The sequence below is a fragment of the Metopolophium dirhodum genome, chromosome 7 (genome assembly GCF_019925205.1).
Source record: "Metopolophium dirhodum isolate CAU chromosome 7, ASM1992520v1, whole genome shotgun sequence".
NCBI lineage: Eukaryota > Metazoa > Arthropoda > Insecta > Hemiptera > Aphididae > Metopolophium > Metopolophium dirhodum.
This window is the reverse complement of record NC_083566.1, coordinates 21,112,211-21,129,684: the sequence shown is the minus strand read 5'-3', so window position 1 is coordinate 21,129,684 and position 17,474 is coordinate 21,112,211. Positions and strand designations below refer to the sequence as shown.

The 17,474-nt window shown below is 27.7% G+C and overlaps 1 protein-coding gene and 1 pseudogene across 1 annotated transcript; one reads left to right on the top strand and one right to left on the bottom strand.

Annotated features, from left to right (window-relative positions):
• Nucleotides 1-1,742: 1,742 nt before the first annotated feature.
• On the bottom strand, nucleotides 1,743-5,822 carry LOC132948978 (small ribosomal subunit protein eS6). The gene is made up of 4 exons (XM_061019708.1): nucleotides 5,665-5,822; nucleotides 4,625-4,975; nucleotides 2,189-2,395; nucleotides 1,743-1,969 (listed from the first exon to the last, which is right to left on the bottom strand). The coding sequence occupies exons 1-4, from the start codon at nucleotides 5,668-5,670 to the stop codon at nucleotides 1,778-1,780; spliced, it is 756 nt and encodes a 251-aa protein (XP_060875691.1). The 5' UTR covers nucleotides 5,671-5,822; the 3' UTR covers nucleotides 1,743-1,777.
• A 2,343-nt stretch (nucleotides 5,823-8,165) lies between these two features.
• LOC132949810 (5S ribosomal RNA) lies at nucleotides 8,166-8,283 on the top strand (annotated as a pseudogene).
• Nucleotides 8,284-17,474: the final 9,191 nt, after the last annotated feature.

Here is a 17,474-nt window from a genome sequence, read left to right as displayed (position 1 = left end):
TACACATAAACCCTACACTTAAACTTATATAAGGCTGTTATTATATATTTATATGGCCATTCAGTAACAGAATTTCAGAATATCAAGTTCTTGAACTATTTTCTTTTTATACAACGGGGTAATAAGAAGGAAGAAATATTATAAATGATGGTTGCAGTGTATCTTTGCAAACTTTACTGATTGCAGCTTTAAATTGCTGCGGAAGACAGCGTTTGTCAAAATAAAATTCCATGTACCATGGGGCACCTGTGAAGTGTCTTAAGAGGCCGTCATAGTAGAAATGTTCTACTTGGAAAAAAACCACCGTAAAAACATGCTTCGGCTTTGGTCATAAAAACATGGTTTTGGTGACCTGGAAAAACGTGAAAAGTTGGTTATACTAAAAATAGTAAAATCGGGAAATTCAAATACCAAACATCTATTCTAAGATTTTTTAATCCTCGAGTTTATTTTAGCTATTTATACAAATATACAATATAACTATTATACATCATTTCATATTTATACGACCAACGATTAATAAATAGGTTGCGACTCGTGAGCTGGGACCATAGAACATTAATTTAAGTATAATGTTCTATGCTAGGACTTACGAGCGAGTGCGCCGCGTGTTAGTGCATAAGAAATACATAGGCGATTTACGCAACGGTCAACTCTTTAATCTTTTTTCTATGGGTCAACTACATCATTGACGCGAAAATTTTAAACGAACGTCTGTTCTCAATAATGTACCCTTGAAGTCGGGAAGAATATTTGAAAAAGTTAAATTGATTTAATCTACGCTGTTCCTTTAACACAATTACGACGCGCGTATCTTGTCGTGTAGACGTCACAAGCGTTCTCAACGTTACTATATTTCTACGCTTTTACCATATTGGCAGGGCCTTGCACCCGAATTAAGCTGAACCCGAACCCCTAACACTCCTATAACATCAAACACCCAAAACCCATATAAAACATTCTGGTTGAAATAAATAATTTTGTTTTTTACAATATTTAAGTGATATATCGTTTTGTACGTGCTCGCTGGAGGCGAGTTCGGTTCTGTAGTCTATTGTTTAATAAAATAATAAATTAACAGGAACAATTTTACAATCAACCATAGAATAATTATTCTCTTAAAAATAAAATCATAAATTGTTTCTGATTAAACCAAATTGCCTAATACAAAATTATTTCTTATACCAGATATATATATAATTTATTATTTTATTTGTACCTATATAAAATAAATCCAAACATTGGCCTATATTATCAATATCAATAAGTTTATGCATCATCAAGATTTGTTATGATGATAGAACAATAGTGTACATTTAACATTATTTATCACCAGTTTATTAGTTTGTTAATATTATATTAATATGTGTAAAATAACATTATTACCAACAATTCGGTAGTGTATCATAATATTTAAATGAATAGATTTTTTAACATAAATATCTTTGTAGGATGGGTACAGCTAGTTTGATTTTTTAATCGATTTCATTTAACGCTTTGTTCAACACCATAGGTAATTAATAATTATTAATTTCTAACTCTCCCTAAATATATACAATTAATGGTTACTTATTTAATACATATTTTCTTCAAAGTGGAAATATTGAGTAACATGTTGTGTTTATGTCACATGATAAACAGACTGGATTTTTTTTTGTTATAGATGTATATTAATTTTTATATTTTTACGGTACTACCAAAATGGAAGATTCTCAGATTAGAATAAAAAATAACAACAAAGCTATGATTAAAAAAAAATTATTTTATTTAACCATTTCTATTTTTTACTGCTCTTTGTGCCAGAGCTAGAAACAGATGATTGAGACATAGTACGTTTACGGCTCTGTTCAGCACGTTTCTTTGCAAACTTTTCCTTTTGTCTGTGTGCAAGAAGCTTGGCATATTCAGTAGCCTGTTCTTTACGTTTCAAGCAACGTTTCTTCTTTAATGCCAAATTATGACGTTTACGCTAGAAATTAAAATGTAATACGATTATTAACTAATAATTGTATATGTGTAAAAAATTGAAAAGCTTTGTATTTCAATTTTAGTACCACTAGGAAGTACTGTTGATGGGCGGTTTCCCCCCTCAAGACATTCAAATGTTACCTATGTTATCAAATTTACTTATTGTACAAATTGTATAGATTGTAAATATGCTTAAATAAAAAAAAAATAATTTTAGTACCTGAAGACGAACGGGAGTAATGAGACGTTGGATTTTCGGGGCCTTGAAATGCTGCTTTGTCTTTCCTTCCTTAAGTGGCAGAGGTCTTTTAATGACATATTTACGTACATCATCTTCTTTTTGCAAGTTGAACAACTTACGGATCTTGTTAGCACGCTTAGGTCCAAGTCGTCTTGGGACATTAGTGTCTGTTAATCCAGCAATATCCTAAAAATTGGCAATAATTAATTTCTATTAAAATATAAGAATACCACATTATACAGTATAAGATAAAGCAATCAAGTGTTTAAATGCAAATACAATTATGATGTATCACTTTAACACTAAAAATGATCAACAATAACCATTCTTAAAATATTAAACGAATATTAATTTCCCGTCATTCCGATGTCAAAATATTATTTGAAATATATCAACAGGAAAATGTCGGGTTCAGAAGAAAATGTATAAATTATTCAACTTGGTTAACAATTAACACATTAACGAATGCATGCCAACATAAATTGACATGTGGGTGTCTTAAAAATAAGTTAACACTGTACATGACATGCGGACCATATAAAATAGGGTTTCCTGATTTTTTCAAAATTAAATGAATAATAAGGAAAATTATAAGGATTAATTTAACATATTATTACTAATCCTCTAGACTATATTTAAATTTATATTTTATTCTCCGGTACACCAGAAGGTAACACCACAATTTGATAGTTGGTCGTAAACATGTCAACGCTCAAAAATAAGGTTTATTTTTTAGAAATATATCAATTTTATATTACAAAGAATAGTTAACTTAAATAAGCACTAAAGAACTTAACTTTAAATGTAACGCTTATACACTAACAACAATTAATAGAGTTGGTAATCATTCTTAAAACATTAAACGAAAATTAATTTCCCGTCATTCCGATGTCAAAGTACTATTTTAAATAAATCAACAGGAAAATGTCGGGTTCTAGAGAAATCATATAGATAATGTAAATTAGTTAAGATTGAACAGTAAAGGTAAGGTTTTTTCTTTTTAGAAATATATAAATTGTATATTACTTGTAAAAGTAGATATAAACACGAGAAAGATTAACATAGAAAATCCCATATAAATAAATAAACCACACAGCAGAATTAAACTTTAAATGTAACGCTTATACACTAACAATGATTAATAGAGTAAGTAATCATTCTTAAAACATTAAACGAAAATTAATTTCCCGTCATTCCGATGTCAAAGTACTATTTTAAATAAATCAACAGGAAAATGTCGGGTTCTAGAGAAATCATATAGATAATGTAAATTAGTTAAGATTGAACAGTAAAAATAAGGTTTTTTCTTTTTAGAAATATATAAAATGTATATTACTTTTAAAAGTAGATTTAAACACGAGAAAGATTAACATAGGAAATCCCATATAAATAAATAAACCACACAGCAGAATTTAACTTTAAATGTAACGCTTATACACTAACAATGATTAATAGAGTAATCATTCTTAAAACATTAAACGAATATTAATTTCCCGTCATTCCGATGTCAAAATATTATTTTAAACAAATCAACAGGAAAATGTCGGGTCCTAAAGAGTTATTTTATGTACCAATATGCTTGATAATGCAACCCATCAGTAAAAAATATAAACTTGTGATTAGTGTGATTGTTAACAACTGATCCACAAAACAGAATAATTGGGACATTTACATCTATATACTCAGTTCCACGAGATAAGTAGACCGGACAGTGACCAAAACTCGCCTTTTTACTACTTTACTAGCCAGTGTTGTCGGCAACAATATGCCCGCGGTGGCTATGGGTGCATGATTTACTGTGTGTCTAGGCAGACTGTCACATAGTAGGGGAAACGGAGCTACAGAATGGCCACTGCCGTCAGTATACATGAGCAAAACTGTCTACTTTTCTCCTAGAACATAGTATGGTCCCCTAGGCGTCCTAAGTTCTTGAAACGTCTTGTTCAGACCACATTCGTCAATAATTTGGAAAAGGTAATAAACAAAGTTCTACCACTTTTTTGTTACTAAAAATTAATTAAAATAGATTTTTTTTTTTACTAATAAGTAAGTTAGTAGTATGTACCTATTCCTTTTTGTAATAAAAATTATCATTAAATTATAATTACATTATAAGTGAATTAAATATTTACTATGTTATAAACATATACTTCTGAATTGTGGAAGTAAAATAAGTAACTAAACATGAACAAATTTTTTTTTTCAGATTTGGGACAAAATAATACGCAACAGATGTGTCCCAATAAAGAAGAGCCTACTGCACATACAGCATATTAGATAGTGAATTTCAAAATATTAAGAATGAACAACAGTAACCATTCATAAACTATAAATCAATGTAAAAATAATAATATTAAATAGAAAATTGTCTGACTAATTTTCATTAAGTTATATCAATAATAAAATGATAAATACCTTTTCTCCTTTTTTGACAACAATTAATGACAGAACACTAAGATTGGAATCAACAATACATCCACGAACTGATTTCCTCTTGCGTTCACCATCCCTTCTAGGACGGTAACACGAATGGCCCTTAGATAATAATAGGCGCACTCGAACATTAGAGAGAACCCCTTGTTTCATGGGAAAACCTTGCTTGTCATTGCCTCCAGATATTTTTAGCACATAACCTTTCCATTCATCGCCAAGTATATCAACATCAACTTCGGTGCCGATACGTTTTTCATAGAATACACGCAACTTGTGCTCATCTACGATTTCAAACAGCTTTTGACTGCCTGTGGCTGGATATGATACGTTTAACTATTTAAAAAAAAAAAAATTATAATAATAATTTATTTAGACAAATAAATATCAATAATAAGTATAGGTACCCAACTTCTGTTATATTAATTTAAAATGTACTATTTTGTTAGTTTTAATACTTTAATGAATAGTATAACTGGTTAGGTTAAACTAGGTGCATATAACTACTGTTAATTGAAATGAATTAAATGTTCTGCTAATCCCATATCAATTTATAAATACTAATAGTTGTACAGACATACATTTAAGTAGGAATAATTAATTTTTAACAAATTTTAGACAGTAGATACTCAAATTTAAAATATTAAACACCAGTACTTTATCAAAAAAATTGTTGAAATAGTGTCAATTTGTTCTGGTGAACACATCCTAATCGTCATGTCAAAGAAATCAAGAACAAAATGTTTGTAGCCATTATATTTAAGTGACTTAATAATGATATATATAATGAAAATAAAATTGAAAAAATGTAACGCGAACGCAATAGGCTCAATATAATAATATAATACAAAATAAAAATAACACTCGACCAATTATTTTTCGTCGATGTAAGATTTGTCGGTACTCGGTACCATGTTGTTGAACAATTTTTACGACTTTATCCAATTGCATCTCAAAAAATATCAATTTTGTTAAAATCAAAACTAGCATAAACGATAAATAAGATATTAAAGAGTTAGCATTACCTTCATGTTGAATCCTGGTTAATGGACGAAAACAATCCAAAAATTAAATACCATAAAACATATTCACAAATGACACTGAGAGCAAAAAGGTAAGCAAAAACTTTTGAGAGACCGTCGACGACCGACGGATAATATTGATAAGTGAGGTTAGGCCATAGCGTAAGTAATATAAACAGTTAGACCATAACACAGTGTAGCCAACTATTCTTTTAATGATACGGCAGATTGATAAGGAAAAAGAACATTCATCATAATGGCACCAGGCACCAGCTTAAGAAAAGTAAAAAATAAAAATCCAACGTCCACCCAAACTTATAGATATTAAAATCTATGACCAAACTTGCCTCATTTAGATCTACCCAGGCGCGGACTGGCTGGGATGCTACAGCATCCCTTGCCCTAAAATATATTTGCCTAATATTATTTATTATATATTTAAAGACTCTAGACACCTAATGAACAACAGATTGTTACCAACTTACTATTACTAGTAATCTATAATATTGTACAACTTTGATTGAAAGTTTTTTGTAACTTGGTACTTATTTACGTGTTTAACGTATATTCAATATTTTTTCAAAACTAAATAAAATATATTAATATTTTATAAATAATCTACATGTATTAAATTCGGCCCAACAATTTATGTTATTTGCCCTTTAAATTGTGTAGCATCCCGTGCCCTATTTTACCAGTCCGCGCCTGAACTGGTCCGTAAGTTTATAGACATTCTAATACATTCTCCCGGCAGTGTCAATAGACACAGTGTTTGAGAAGTTATATTTTTTTGGTACCTAATTAATTTACAATATGAATTATTATAAGTTACCTATGTAGGTACTTGTCCAAAACTCTACTACCGGGAAGCCATTGGTATTTATGGTATAGCAATACGAAGTTCACGATTTTCGGTGTTTTACGCACCCGTACAACGCTTAAAGTTTACCGAGCTTAAGTATAACAAATTAATTTTTTTTTATCTAGGTAAATCAACGTTTTAAAATTGATGATGCAAAAATAATTCTGACACCCACCCATGGTGGATTTACATAACAAGTCGAGGGATGTTTTTGATTTTAATTGTTTGAGCAAGCGCAGTGTGCGAGTGACTACACCGGATATATTATATGAAAATACCAAAAAGTTCAATTAGCTATAATATAACTTAAAAATAAGACTGACCGCCAAATTCAGACTTCTCAGTCGTTTTCAGTTAAAAACTAATGATTTTCGGCAATTAATTTTTGAAATATCGTTCATAATTCGTTGTAACTTGTAATTTATATACCTATTTTAAAAATATTATTCGTGGGTAATTGAAACGTCTAAAATGTATTATTATATACAAATATGATAATAAACAAATAATAATAACTCAACTTAACCGGCTACGGTATTAATAATATTTAATAATATCAATATAAATATAGTATACAATATCCTAGGCTGACAAATCGTCTCCACTTAAAATCGTTTTTCGTATACTATGATATTATATCATTGAATTCAAATTTAACACTATCCATAACAGTCACCCACTTGTAACCTACTGTTCAGCAGAGTCACTTCCAAATTTTATTTTTTTTTAATTGACCTCCCTTCTTATTTAAATTCTGACAAACGAGTTTTGGTTAAGTATATACGGCCCTGTCTACGGCCAGTAAAACAATTAGGATTCTTGGGATCCCGGACAAAGTCAATGTATTGGACCCTGAGGTATATGTATACAATATTTGTTTATAGGTTACCTATACAAAAATAAATAATGATGGTGATTTTTTTTTTAAAAACCTAAGAAATTTTATGTGAAGGCACACTGACCAGTGTATTGTTATTAAAATATAACTACACTTTTAGTGTTCTTTTTTTTTATTATAAATATTAATTAAAGCTTTCTACACATAAAAGTAACTCAATAACAATAAAACAATAAAACACTATAAAAATATAATTTTAAAGATAAATATAGGTATTATTATGGATAAATAGGGGCTTCTTGTTTTTCTACAACAAATTAGATAGCATGATAAATTATAAAAATAGATATTTTTATTTAATATATTTTATTTGATTTAAACATTAGATTACAATGCAATTATTTAAAAATTTAAAGTAGATGCTGTGCGCCGTCGGGGCCCCTTGAGCCAACGATTAGCAGCCCTCTAAAGGGGCATTGCCCCGGCTGCCCCTGCGGTTGTTGCGGCACTGTTATAACTGGTAATTCAGTTATTGATATTATAATATATATTTATACTATTTGAAGAAAAAAAGCATATAACTTGAGCAGTAAAGCAATATATTATGTATTACTATAGTTTAAGGATTATTAAGAGAATATTTTTGGATTTTTTAGAACATATTAGAATCATATTTTAAACCTAATAAATAATAATCCATTATTTACTTATAATTAACTTATATTATTGTAATATAATATAAAAACATGAATAACATTTTGTTAGATAGTTTATTTAAATATTATAATTTTTCCACTTGAGTTCGCCAACGACCATGCCACGTTGAATACACCAGTTCACGTCCGATCACTGAAGTTTAAAACGTCGGGCGTAGTTAGTACTTGGATGGGTGACCGCTTGGGAACACTAAGTGTCATTTTTTGCTTTTTTTATAAACTTTACTTCTTTATTTATTAAAAGAAAGAAATTTAAGTAAAATATGTCGATTTCAGTTCATACAAATGATTTAAACTTACGTGCCATTCACTTCAAATTCCCTTAGTCCCTACACCCTTGTTTTGTCAATATAAATAATGTCCATCGCGTTTACAATCATTAACAATTCATAACTTTCTTAATTTAATTTTGTTTAGTTCGCCAAAGCATTCTAGCCAATTAATATACCTACTTGTCTTATTCTGTACTGAAACATAATCATATAGAATATAATATGCCTATTATTATTGATTAATGTATTATGTATTAATTGTATACCTACGCACCTTTACAAGTCATTATATAGTATATATTATAAGTATATATTATTATTACATATTATATTATATAGTTTATATATATTATTTTTTTGTTATCGCTATAAACGTTTTGTATGTCAAAATAAATGCCATTCGATTTTATGTGTCAATACTCAATTTAGTCGTCGTTTGCCTTTGCTCTTTGCATATGCAGTGAAATCTCGATAACTCGAATCGATGACAGGCACAAAAAAAAATTAAAAAAATTAAAAAAAAAAAAACACACACAACATTGTAAAATCAATACATTCATCGCTTCGCTCAGAATCTAAAATAATATCTATTTTAAATATATAGACAAAAATAATTTAACCACAAGTTAAATTAAACGTTTACTTTTGAATATTATTATTTTAATTTAACACCAATATTTAAATAAGTTTAAACACTGATAATTTTTATGAGGCATAAAAATTAATTTTAGACTGATTGGACTTTATTTTTGGGTCTGCCGTCATATTTCGGAGCAGTAAAAATACCAAGATTTTCAACTTTAATATCTTTTCTAGTTGGTAGTTTGTAGTGTCAAAAAGTAACAAATTCTCCGTACTTGTTTTAATAGTTTTAATTAATAAGTAACAAAGTTTTCGACAAAATCTATTCTCTTATTTTTTTTAAATTAAAAAACCAATAACCGTATATCTTGAACTGTTCACCAAAATATGTTTATATTACCAATTTCTATGCATGGAATAATTTTCAAAATATTTTAACTCTTTTTGAGAACTTTAGAAATTTTAAATTTTCGAATTTTTTTGTTGTTTTTTCAATAATTGTTGATAAAAAACTTTTGCATTGTCAAAAACATTGAACATTTAATACAAAGTGTAACATTAGTTCTTATTACTGGAAGAAAAAAAAAGTTGAGGGTTCCTCATATGTTTTTTGTGAGTGTTTTAAGTTTTTTACAATTATTGTTCATATTTTTTTAAAACTAAGTTCATAATTCATATTCAATGGTATTATTTAATTAATTGGTCATTACAATAAAACAAACATTGACACTGACTATTACAAACACCATGTCATGTTTTGAATTTATTAAAGCTTTTATTTTTGTAAAATAGAAAAATAAGATAAAACAAACTGATAATTTAGTTTTTAGATTCTGAGTGGAACGATGAATGTATTGATTTAAAATTTTTTTTTGTCTATGTTCACAATAAGTAGTCGAAATAATGCTTCGATTTTCAACTTCAGTATCTTGTTCGATTAGAAAGTGAATATTGTTGGTGGTTAAGCATTTAAAGTTCAAAAATTGACAAAATAATGAAAAATCACGAAAATTAGGAAATTATTTTGAGTTAAGAAAAAACTTAGAATATTTTTTCGGTTATTTTGTTGAGATTGTATAATATTATTCGTGGGTACTTGAAACTTCTAAAGTATACTGATATATTATATCTATGATAGTATCACGGTTTTTTGTTGATGTATAACGCGTTATAAGTACCTAATGGATATTGTGATATGATTAATTTGGAATTTATTATAGGTCAATTATTTTTTTTAATACTATAGATAAGTACCTATATAATGTCTTAAACCTAGACTGACATACCGTCTCCGCTCAGAATCGTTTTTCTTACACAATGATATCATATTTTTCATATATCATTGAATTCAAATTTAATCCCATCCATTATACAGTGATCCACTTGTAACCAACTGTACAGCAGAGCGACATCCACTAGCCCACCTTTTTTATTATTAATACTTCAATGTTATACTAAATGACAAAAAAAAATGCATGTATAAATAATTTTTTTTGTTAGGTAATTTGTTCAAGGTTTATTCGGTAATTACTAATTACAAATGTAAAGATTATCTAAATGATATTTAATCTTAATGATATCTTACAAAATAATAAATAACTACCTAAACATATTTGGCAGTATTTGTGTATTATTTATGTTTTTATGTAAAAGGTTCATAATAATAATAATAATACTGCTGTATACATAATACATAATAATAGTATTGGAAACATTCATAAACACAACATATTTGGAAAAATAATAATATTTTATTTGGTTAGATACTAAGTGTAAAATGTTTAAGTATGTATTATACATTTATACGTTTGTCTATTAGATTTAATAAAGATTTATAAAAGTATAGAATAAAAATATTGAGTATTAATGTACAAAACTACAAAAGTATATGAGAACATAAAAAATTAATTGACACTATTGGCTTCAGCCAAATTACCAAAACACCAACTAATACTTCATATTCGACTTCATATTATAAAATAACACACAAAATTGTGTTTCTATAAAAAAAAATATCTATGCATACTTAATTTTAAAACAAAAATAAATTTAAAAAAAAATATTATTGTAGGAATACACATTACAAAGTCAATACAAAAAATTCAACTAGAGTTACATAACAAAAATAAAAATTGAAAGAGGGTATTGGCGCCCGCAAGCAAATGCATTTTAGAAAACAAAAATAAATTTAAAAAAAAATATTATTGTAGGAATACACATTACAAAGTCTATACAAAAAATTCAACTAGTCACATAACAAAAAAAAAAATTGAAGTTGGGTGTGGGCGCCCGCAGGCAAAAGCATTTTAGAAAACAAAAAAAAATTAAAAAAAAATATTATTGTAGGAATGCACATTTCAAAGTATATACAAAAAATTCAACTACAGTTACATAACAAAAATAAAAATTGAAAGAGGGTGTGGGCGCCCGCAGGCAAAAGCATTTTAGAAAACAAAAAAAAATTTAAAAAAAATATTATTGTAGGAATGCACATTTCAAAGTCTATACAAAAAATTCAACTAGTCACATAACTAAAAAAAAATTGAAGGAGGGTGTTGGCACCCGCAGGCAAATCATTTTAGAAAACAAAAAAAAATTGAAATTAAAAACTTCAAACTAAAATGTCCAGAATCTTAAACAGAAAAAAACCATTCAAAATATTTAGTTCATTAACGATGGATTATTCAAAGTGCAGCAGGTTATCAATGTTCAAAAAGTATATACAAAAAATTCAACTAGAGTTACATAACAAAAATAAAAATTGAAAGAGGGTGTTGGCGCCCGCAGGCAAAAGCATTTAAGAAAACAAAAAAAAAATTTGGAAAAAAATTTAGAAAAAACTATTCAAAATATTAAGTTCATTAAAGAATGATTATTCATGGGGCACCAAGTTATCAATTTTCAAGTTAATACAAAATATTCAACTAGAGTTACAGTACTAAAAAAAAAAAAATTGAAGGGAGGGGTTGGCGCCCGCAGGCAAATAGATTTTACTGTATGAATACTCATTACAAAGTACAAACTAAAATGCCCAGAATCTTAAACAGAAAAAACTATTCAAAATATTTAGTTCATTAAAGAATTACTCAAAGGGTACCAGATTTTCAATGTTTAAAAAATTTAGCTAGAGTTAAAATCATAAAAAAAAAATTGAAGGGAGGTGTTGGCGCCCGCAGGCAAATCGATTTTAGAAAACAAAAAAAATATTTGGAAAAAAATTTACATTAGAAACACACATTACGAAGTTCAAATTAAAATGTCCTAACCAAATCTTAAACAGAAAAAACTATTCAAAATATTTAGTTCATCGAAGAATAATTATTCATGGGGCACCAAGTTATCAATTTTCAAGTCAATACAAAAAATTTAACGTATGAATACACATTACATAGTACAAACTAAAATGCCCAGAATCTTAAACAGAAACAACTATTCAAAATATTTAGTTCATTAAAGAATTACTCAAAGGGTACCAGATTTTCAATGTTTAAAAAATTTGGCTAGAGTTAAAATCATAAAAAAAAAATTGAAGGGAGGTGTTGGCGCCCGCAGGCAAATCGATTTTAGAAAACAAAAAAAATATTTGGAAAAAAATTTACATTAGAAACACACATTACGAAGTTCAAATTAAAATGTGCTAACCAAATCTTAAACAGAAAAAACTATTCAAAATATTTAGTTCATCGAAGAATAATTATTCATGGGGCACCAAGTTATCAATTTTCAAGTCAATACAAAAAATTTAACGTATGAATACACATTACATAGTACAAACTAAAATGCCCAGAATCTTAAACAGAAATAACTATTCAAAATATTTAGTTCATTAAAGAATTATTTAAAGGGTAACAGATTGTCAATGTTTAAAAAATTTGGCTAGAGTTAAAATCATAAAAAAAAATTGAAGGGAGGTGTTGGCGCCCGCAGGCAAATCGATTTTAGAAAACAAAATTAAATTTGGAAAAAAAATTAGAAAAAACTATTCAAAATATTTAGTTCATTAAAGAATTACTCAAAGGGTACCAGATTTTCAATGTTTAAAAAATGTGGCTAGAGTTAAAATCATAAAAAAAAAATTGAAGGGAGATGTTGGCGCCCGCAGGCAAATCGATTTTAGAAAACAAAATTAAATTTGGAAAAAAAATTAGAAAAAACTATTCAAAATATTAAGTTCATTAAAGAATAATTATTCATGGGGCACCAAGTTATCAATTTTCAAGTCAATACAAAATATTCAACTAGAGTTACAGTACTAAAAAAAAAAAAAATTGAAGGGAGGGGTTGGCGGCCGCAGGCAAATAGATTTTACTGTATGAATACTCATTACAAAGTACAAACTAAAATGCCCAGAATCTTAAACAGAAAAAACTATTCAAAATATTTAGTTCATTAAAGAATTATTTAAAGGGTAACAGATTGTCAATGTTTAAAAAATTTGGCTAGAGTTAAAATCATAAAAAAAAATTGAAGGGAGGTGTTGGCGCCCGCAGGCAAATCGATTTTAGAAAACAAAATTAAATTTGGAAAAAAAATTAGAAAAAACTATTCAAAATATTTAGTTCATTAACGATGGATTATTCAAAGTGCAGCAGGTTATCAATGTTCAAAAAGTATATACAAAAAATTCAACTAGAGTTACATAACAAAAATAAAAATTGAAAGAGGGTGTTGGCGCCTGCAGGCAAAAGCATTTTAGAAAACAAAAAAAAAATTTAGAAAAAACTATTCAAAATATTAAGTTCATTAAAGAATGATTATTCATGGGGCACCAAGTTATCAATTTTCAAGTCAATACAAAATATTCAACTAGAGTTACAGTACTAAAAAAAAAAAAATTGAAGCGAGGTGTTGGCGCCCGCAGGCAAATAGATTTTACTGTATGAATACTCATTACAAAGTACAAACTAAAATGCCCAGAATCTTAAACAGAAAAAACTATTCAAAATATTTAGTTCATTAAAGAATTACTCAAAGGGTACCAGATTTTCAATGTTTAAAAAATTTGGCTAGAGTTAAAATCATAAAAAAAAAGTTGAAGGGAGGTGTTGGCGCCCGCAGGCAAATCGATTTTAGAAAACAAAAAAAATATTTGGAAAAAAATTTACATTAGAAACACACATTACGAAGTTCAAATTAAAATGTCCTAACCAAATCTTAAACAGAAAAAACTATTCAAAATATTTAGTTCATCGAAGAATAATTATTCATGGGGCACCAAGTTATCAATTTTCAAGTCAATACAAAAAATTTAACGTATGAATACACATTACATAGTACAAACTAAAATGCCCAGAATCTTAAACAGAAATAACTATTCAAAATATTTAGTTCATTAAAGAATTATTTAAAGGGTAACAGATTGTCAATGTTTAAAAAATTTGGCTAGAGTTAAAATCATAAAAAAAAATTGAAGGGAGGTGTTGGCGCCCGCAGGCAAATCGATTTTAGAAAACAAAATTAAATTTGGAAAAAAAATTAGAAAAAACTATTCAAAATATTTAGTTCATTAAAGAATTATTATTCATGGGGCACCAAGTTATCAATTTTCAAGTCAATACAAAAAATTTAACGTATGAATACACATTACATAGTACAAACTAAAATGCCCAGAATCTTAAACAGAAATAACTATTCAAAATATTTAGTTCATTAAAGAATTATTTAAAGGGTAACAGATTGTCAATGTTTAAAAAATTTGGCTAGAGTTAAAATCATAAAAAAAAATTGAAGGGAGGTGTTGGCGCCCGCAGGCAAATCGATTTTAGAAAACAAAATTAAATTTGGAAAAAAAATTAGAAAAAACTATTCAAAATATTTAGTTCATTAAAGAATTATTATTCATGGGGCACCAAGTTATCAATTTTCAAGTCAATACAAAATATTCAACTATAGTTACATAACAAAAATAAAAATTGAAAGAGGGTGTTGGCGCCCGCAGGCAAAAGCATTTTAGAAAACAAAAAAAAAATTTGGAAAAAAATTTAGAAAAAACTATTCAAAATATTAAGTTCATAAAAGAATGATTATTCATGGGGCACCAAGTTATCAATTTTCAAGTCAATACAAAATATTCAACTAGAGTAACATTACTAAAAAAAAAAAAATTGAAGGGAGGGGTTGGCGCCCGCAGGCAAATCGATTTTAGAAAACAAAATTAAATTTGGAAAAAAAATTAGAAAAAACTATTCAAAATATTTAGTTCATTAACGATGGATTATTCAAAGTGCAGCAGGTTATCAATGTTCAAAAAGTATATACAAAAAATTCAACTAGAGTTACATAACAAAAATAAAAATTGAAAGAGGGTGTTGGCGCCCGCAGGCAAAAGCATTTTAGAAAACAAAAAAAAAAATTTGGAAAAAAATTTAGAAAAAACTATTCAAAATATTTAGTTCATTAAAGAATTACTCAAAGGGTACCAGATTTTCAATGTTTAAAAAATTTGGCTAGAGTTAAAATCATAAAAAAAAAATTGAAGGGAGGTGTTGGCGCCCGCAGGCAAATCGATTTTAGAAAACAAAAAAAATATTTGGAAAAAAATTTACATTAGAAACACACATTACGAAGTTCAAATTAAAATGTCCTAACCAAATCTTAAACAGAAAAAACTATTCAAAATATTTAGTTCATTGAAGAATGATTATTCATGGGGCACCAAGTTATCAATTTTCAAGTCAATACAAAAAATTTTACGTATGAATACACATTACATAGTACAAACTAAAATGCCCAGAATCTTAAACAGAAATAACTATTCAAAATATTTAATTCATTAAAGAATTATTTAAAGGGTAACAGATTGTCAATGTTTAAAAAATTTGGCTAGAGTTAAAATCATAAAAAAAAATTGAAGGGAGTTGTTGGCGCCCGCAGGCAAATCGATTTTAGAAAACAAAATTAAATTTGGAAAAAAAATTACATTAGAAACACACATTACGAAGTTCAAATTAAAATGTCCTAACCAAATCTTAAACAGAAAAAACTATTCAAAATATTAAGTTCATAAAAGAATGATTATTCATGGGGCACCAAGTTATCAATTTTCAAGTCAATACAAAATATTCAACTAGAGTAACATTACTAAAAAAAAAAAAATTGAAGGGAGGGGTTGGCGCCCGCAGGCAAATCGATTTTAGAAAACAAAATTAAATTTGGAAAAAAAATTAGAAAAAACTATTCAAAATATTTAGTTCATTAACGATGGATTATTCAAAGTGCAGCAGGTTATCAATGTTCAAAAAGTATATACAAAAAATTCAACTAGAGTTACATAACAAAAATAAAAATTGAAAGAGGGTGTTGGCGCCCGCAGGCAAAAGCATTTTAGAAAACAAAAAAAAAATTTGGAAAAAAATTTAGAAAAAACTATTCAAAATATTTAGTTCATTAAAGAATTACTCAAAGGGTACCAGATTTTCAATGTTTAAAAAATTTGGCTAGAGTTAAAATCATAAAAAAAAAAATTGAAGGGAGGTGTTGGCGCCCGCAGGCAAATCGATTTTAGAAAACAAAAAAAATATTTGGAAAAAAATTTACATTAGAAACACACATTACGAAGTTCAAATTAAAATGTCCTAACCAAATCTTAAACAGAAAAAACTATTCAAAATATTTAGTTCATTGAAGAATGATTATTCATGGGGCACCAAGTTATCAATTTTCAAGTCAATACAAAAAATTTTACGTATGAATACACATTACATAGTACAAACTAAAATGCCCAGAATCTTAAACAGAAACAACTATTCAAAATATTTAATTCATTAAAGAATTATTTAAAGGGTAACAGATTGTCAATGTTTAAAAAATTTGGCTAGAGTTAAAATCATTAAAAAAAATTGAAGGGAGGTGTTGGCGCCCGCAGGCAAATCGATTTTAGAAAACAAAATTAAATTTGGAAAAAAAATTACATTAGAAACACACATTACGAAGTTCAAATTAAAATGTCCTAACCAAATCTTAAACAGAAAAAACTATTCAAAATATTTAGTTCATTAAAGAATTATTATTCATGGGGCACCAAGTTATCAATTTTCAAGTCAATACAAAATATTCAACTAGAGTTACAGTACTAAAAAAAAAAAAATTGAAGGGAGGGGTTGGCGCCTGCAGGCAAATTGATTTTAGAAAACAAAAAAAAAATTTGGAAAAAATTTGACTGTAGGAACACGCTTTAATACACGGGTACTCAGCGTACTCCCAGGTATAGCCAGTTAATCTTGAAAAATATTTATACAAAAAAATCTACTAGAGTTCAATGAATTGAAAAAAAAAATGTTTGAGAAATCTGTGTGAAATAACACTAAACAAAAGAATACGCTGGAAGCTAAATACTGCAATACATATTAACTACAATCCAAAAACTAGGTATTGTTTACATTATAATAATACGAACAGTTATTATGATCAGAGGTGTATCACCGTAATATATGTATTAGAAAATGTATAAAAACGAATGTAATTTATAAAGGATGCAAAAAAATTAAATCAGAAAAAGGTCCTGCACGGACTCTATTATGTGATTGTAATTTATGAAGGACACA

Excerpts from the sequence above, each read along its gene's own strand:
- LOC132948978 (XM_061019708.1), bottom strand. Across the intron at positions 2,396-4,624 it reads TTGTCAAAAAAGGAGAAAAG|GATATTGCTGGATTAACAGA; the intron begins GTATTTATCATT and ends GCCAATTTTTAG. Across the intron at positions 1,970-2,188 it reads TTACTCCCGTTCGTCTTCAG|CGTAAACGTCATAATTTGGC; the intron begins GTACTAAAATTA and ends TTTAATTTCTAG.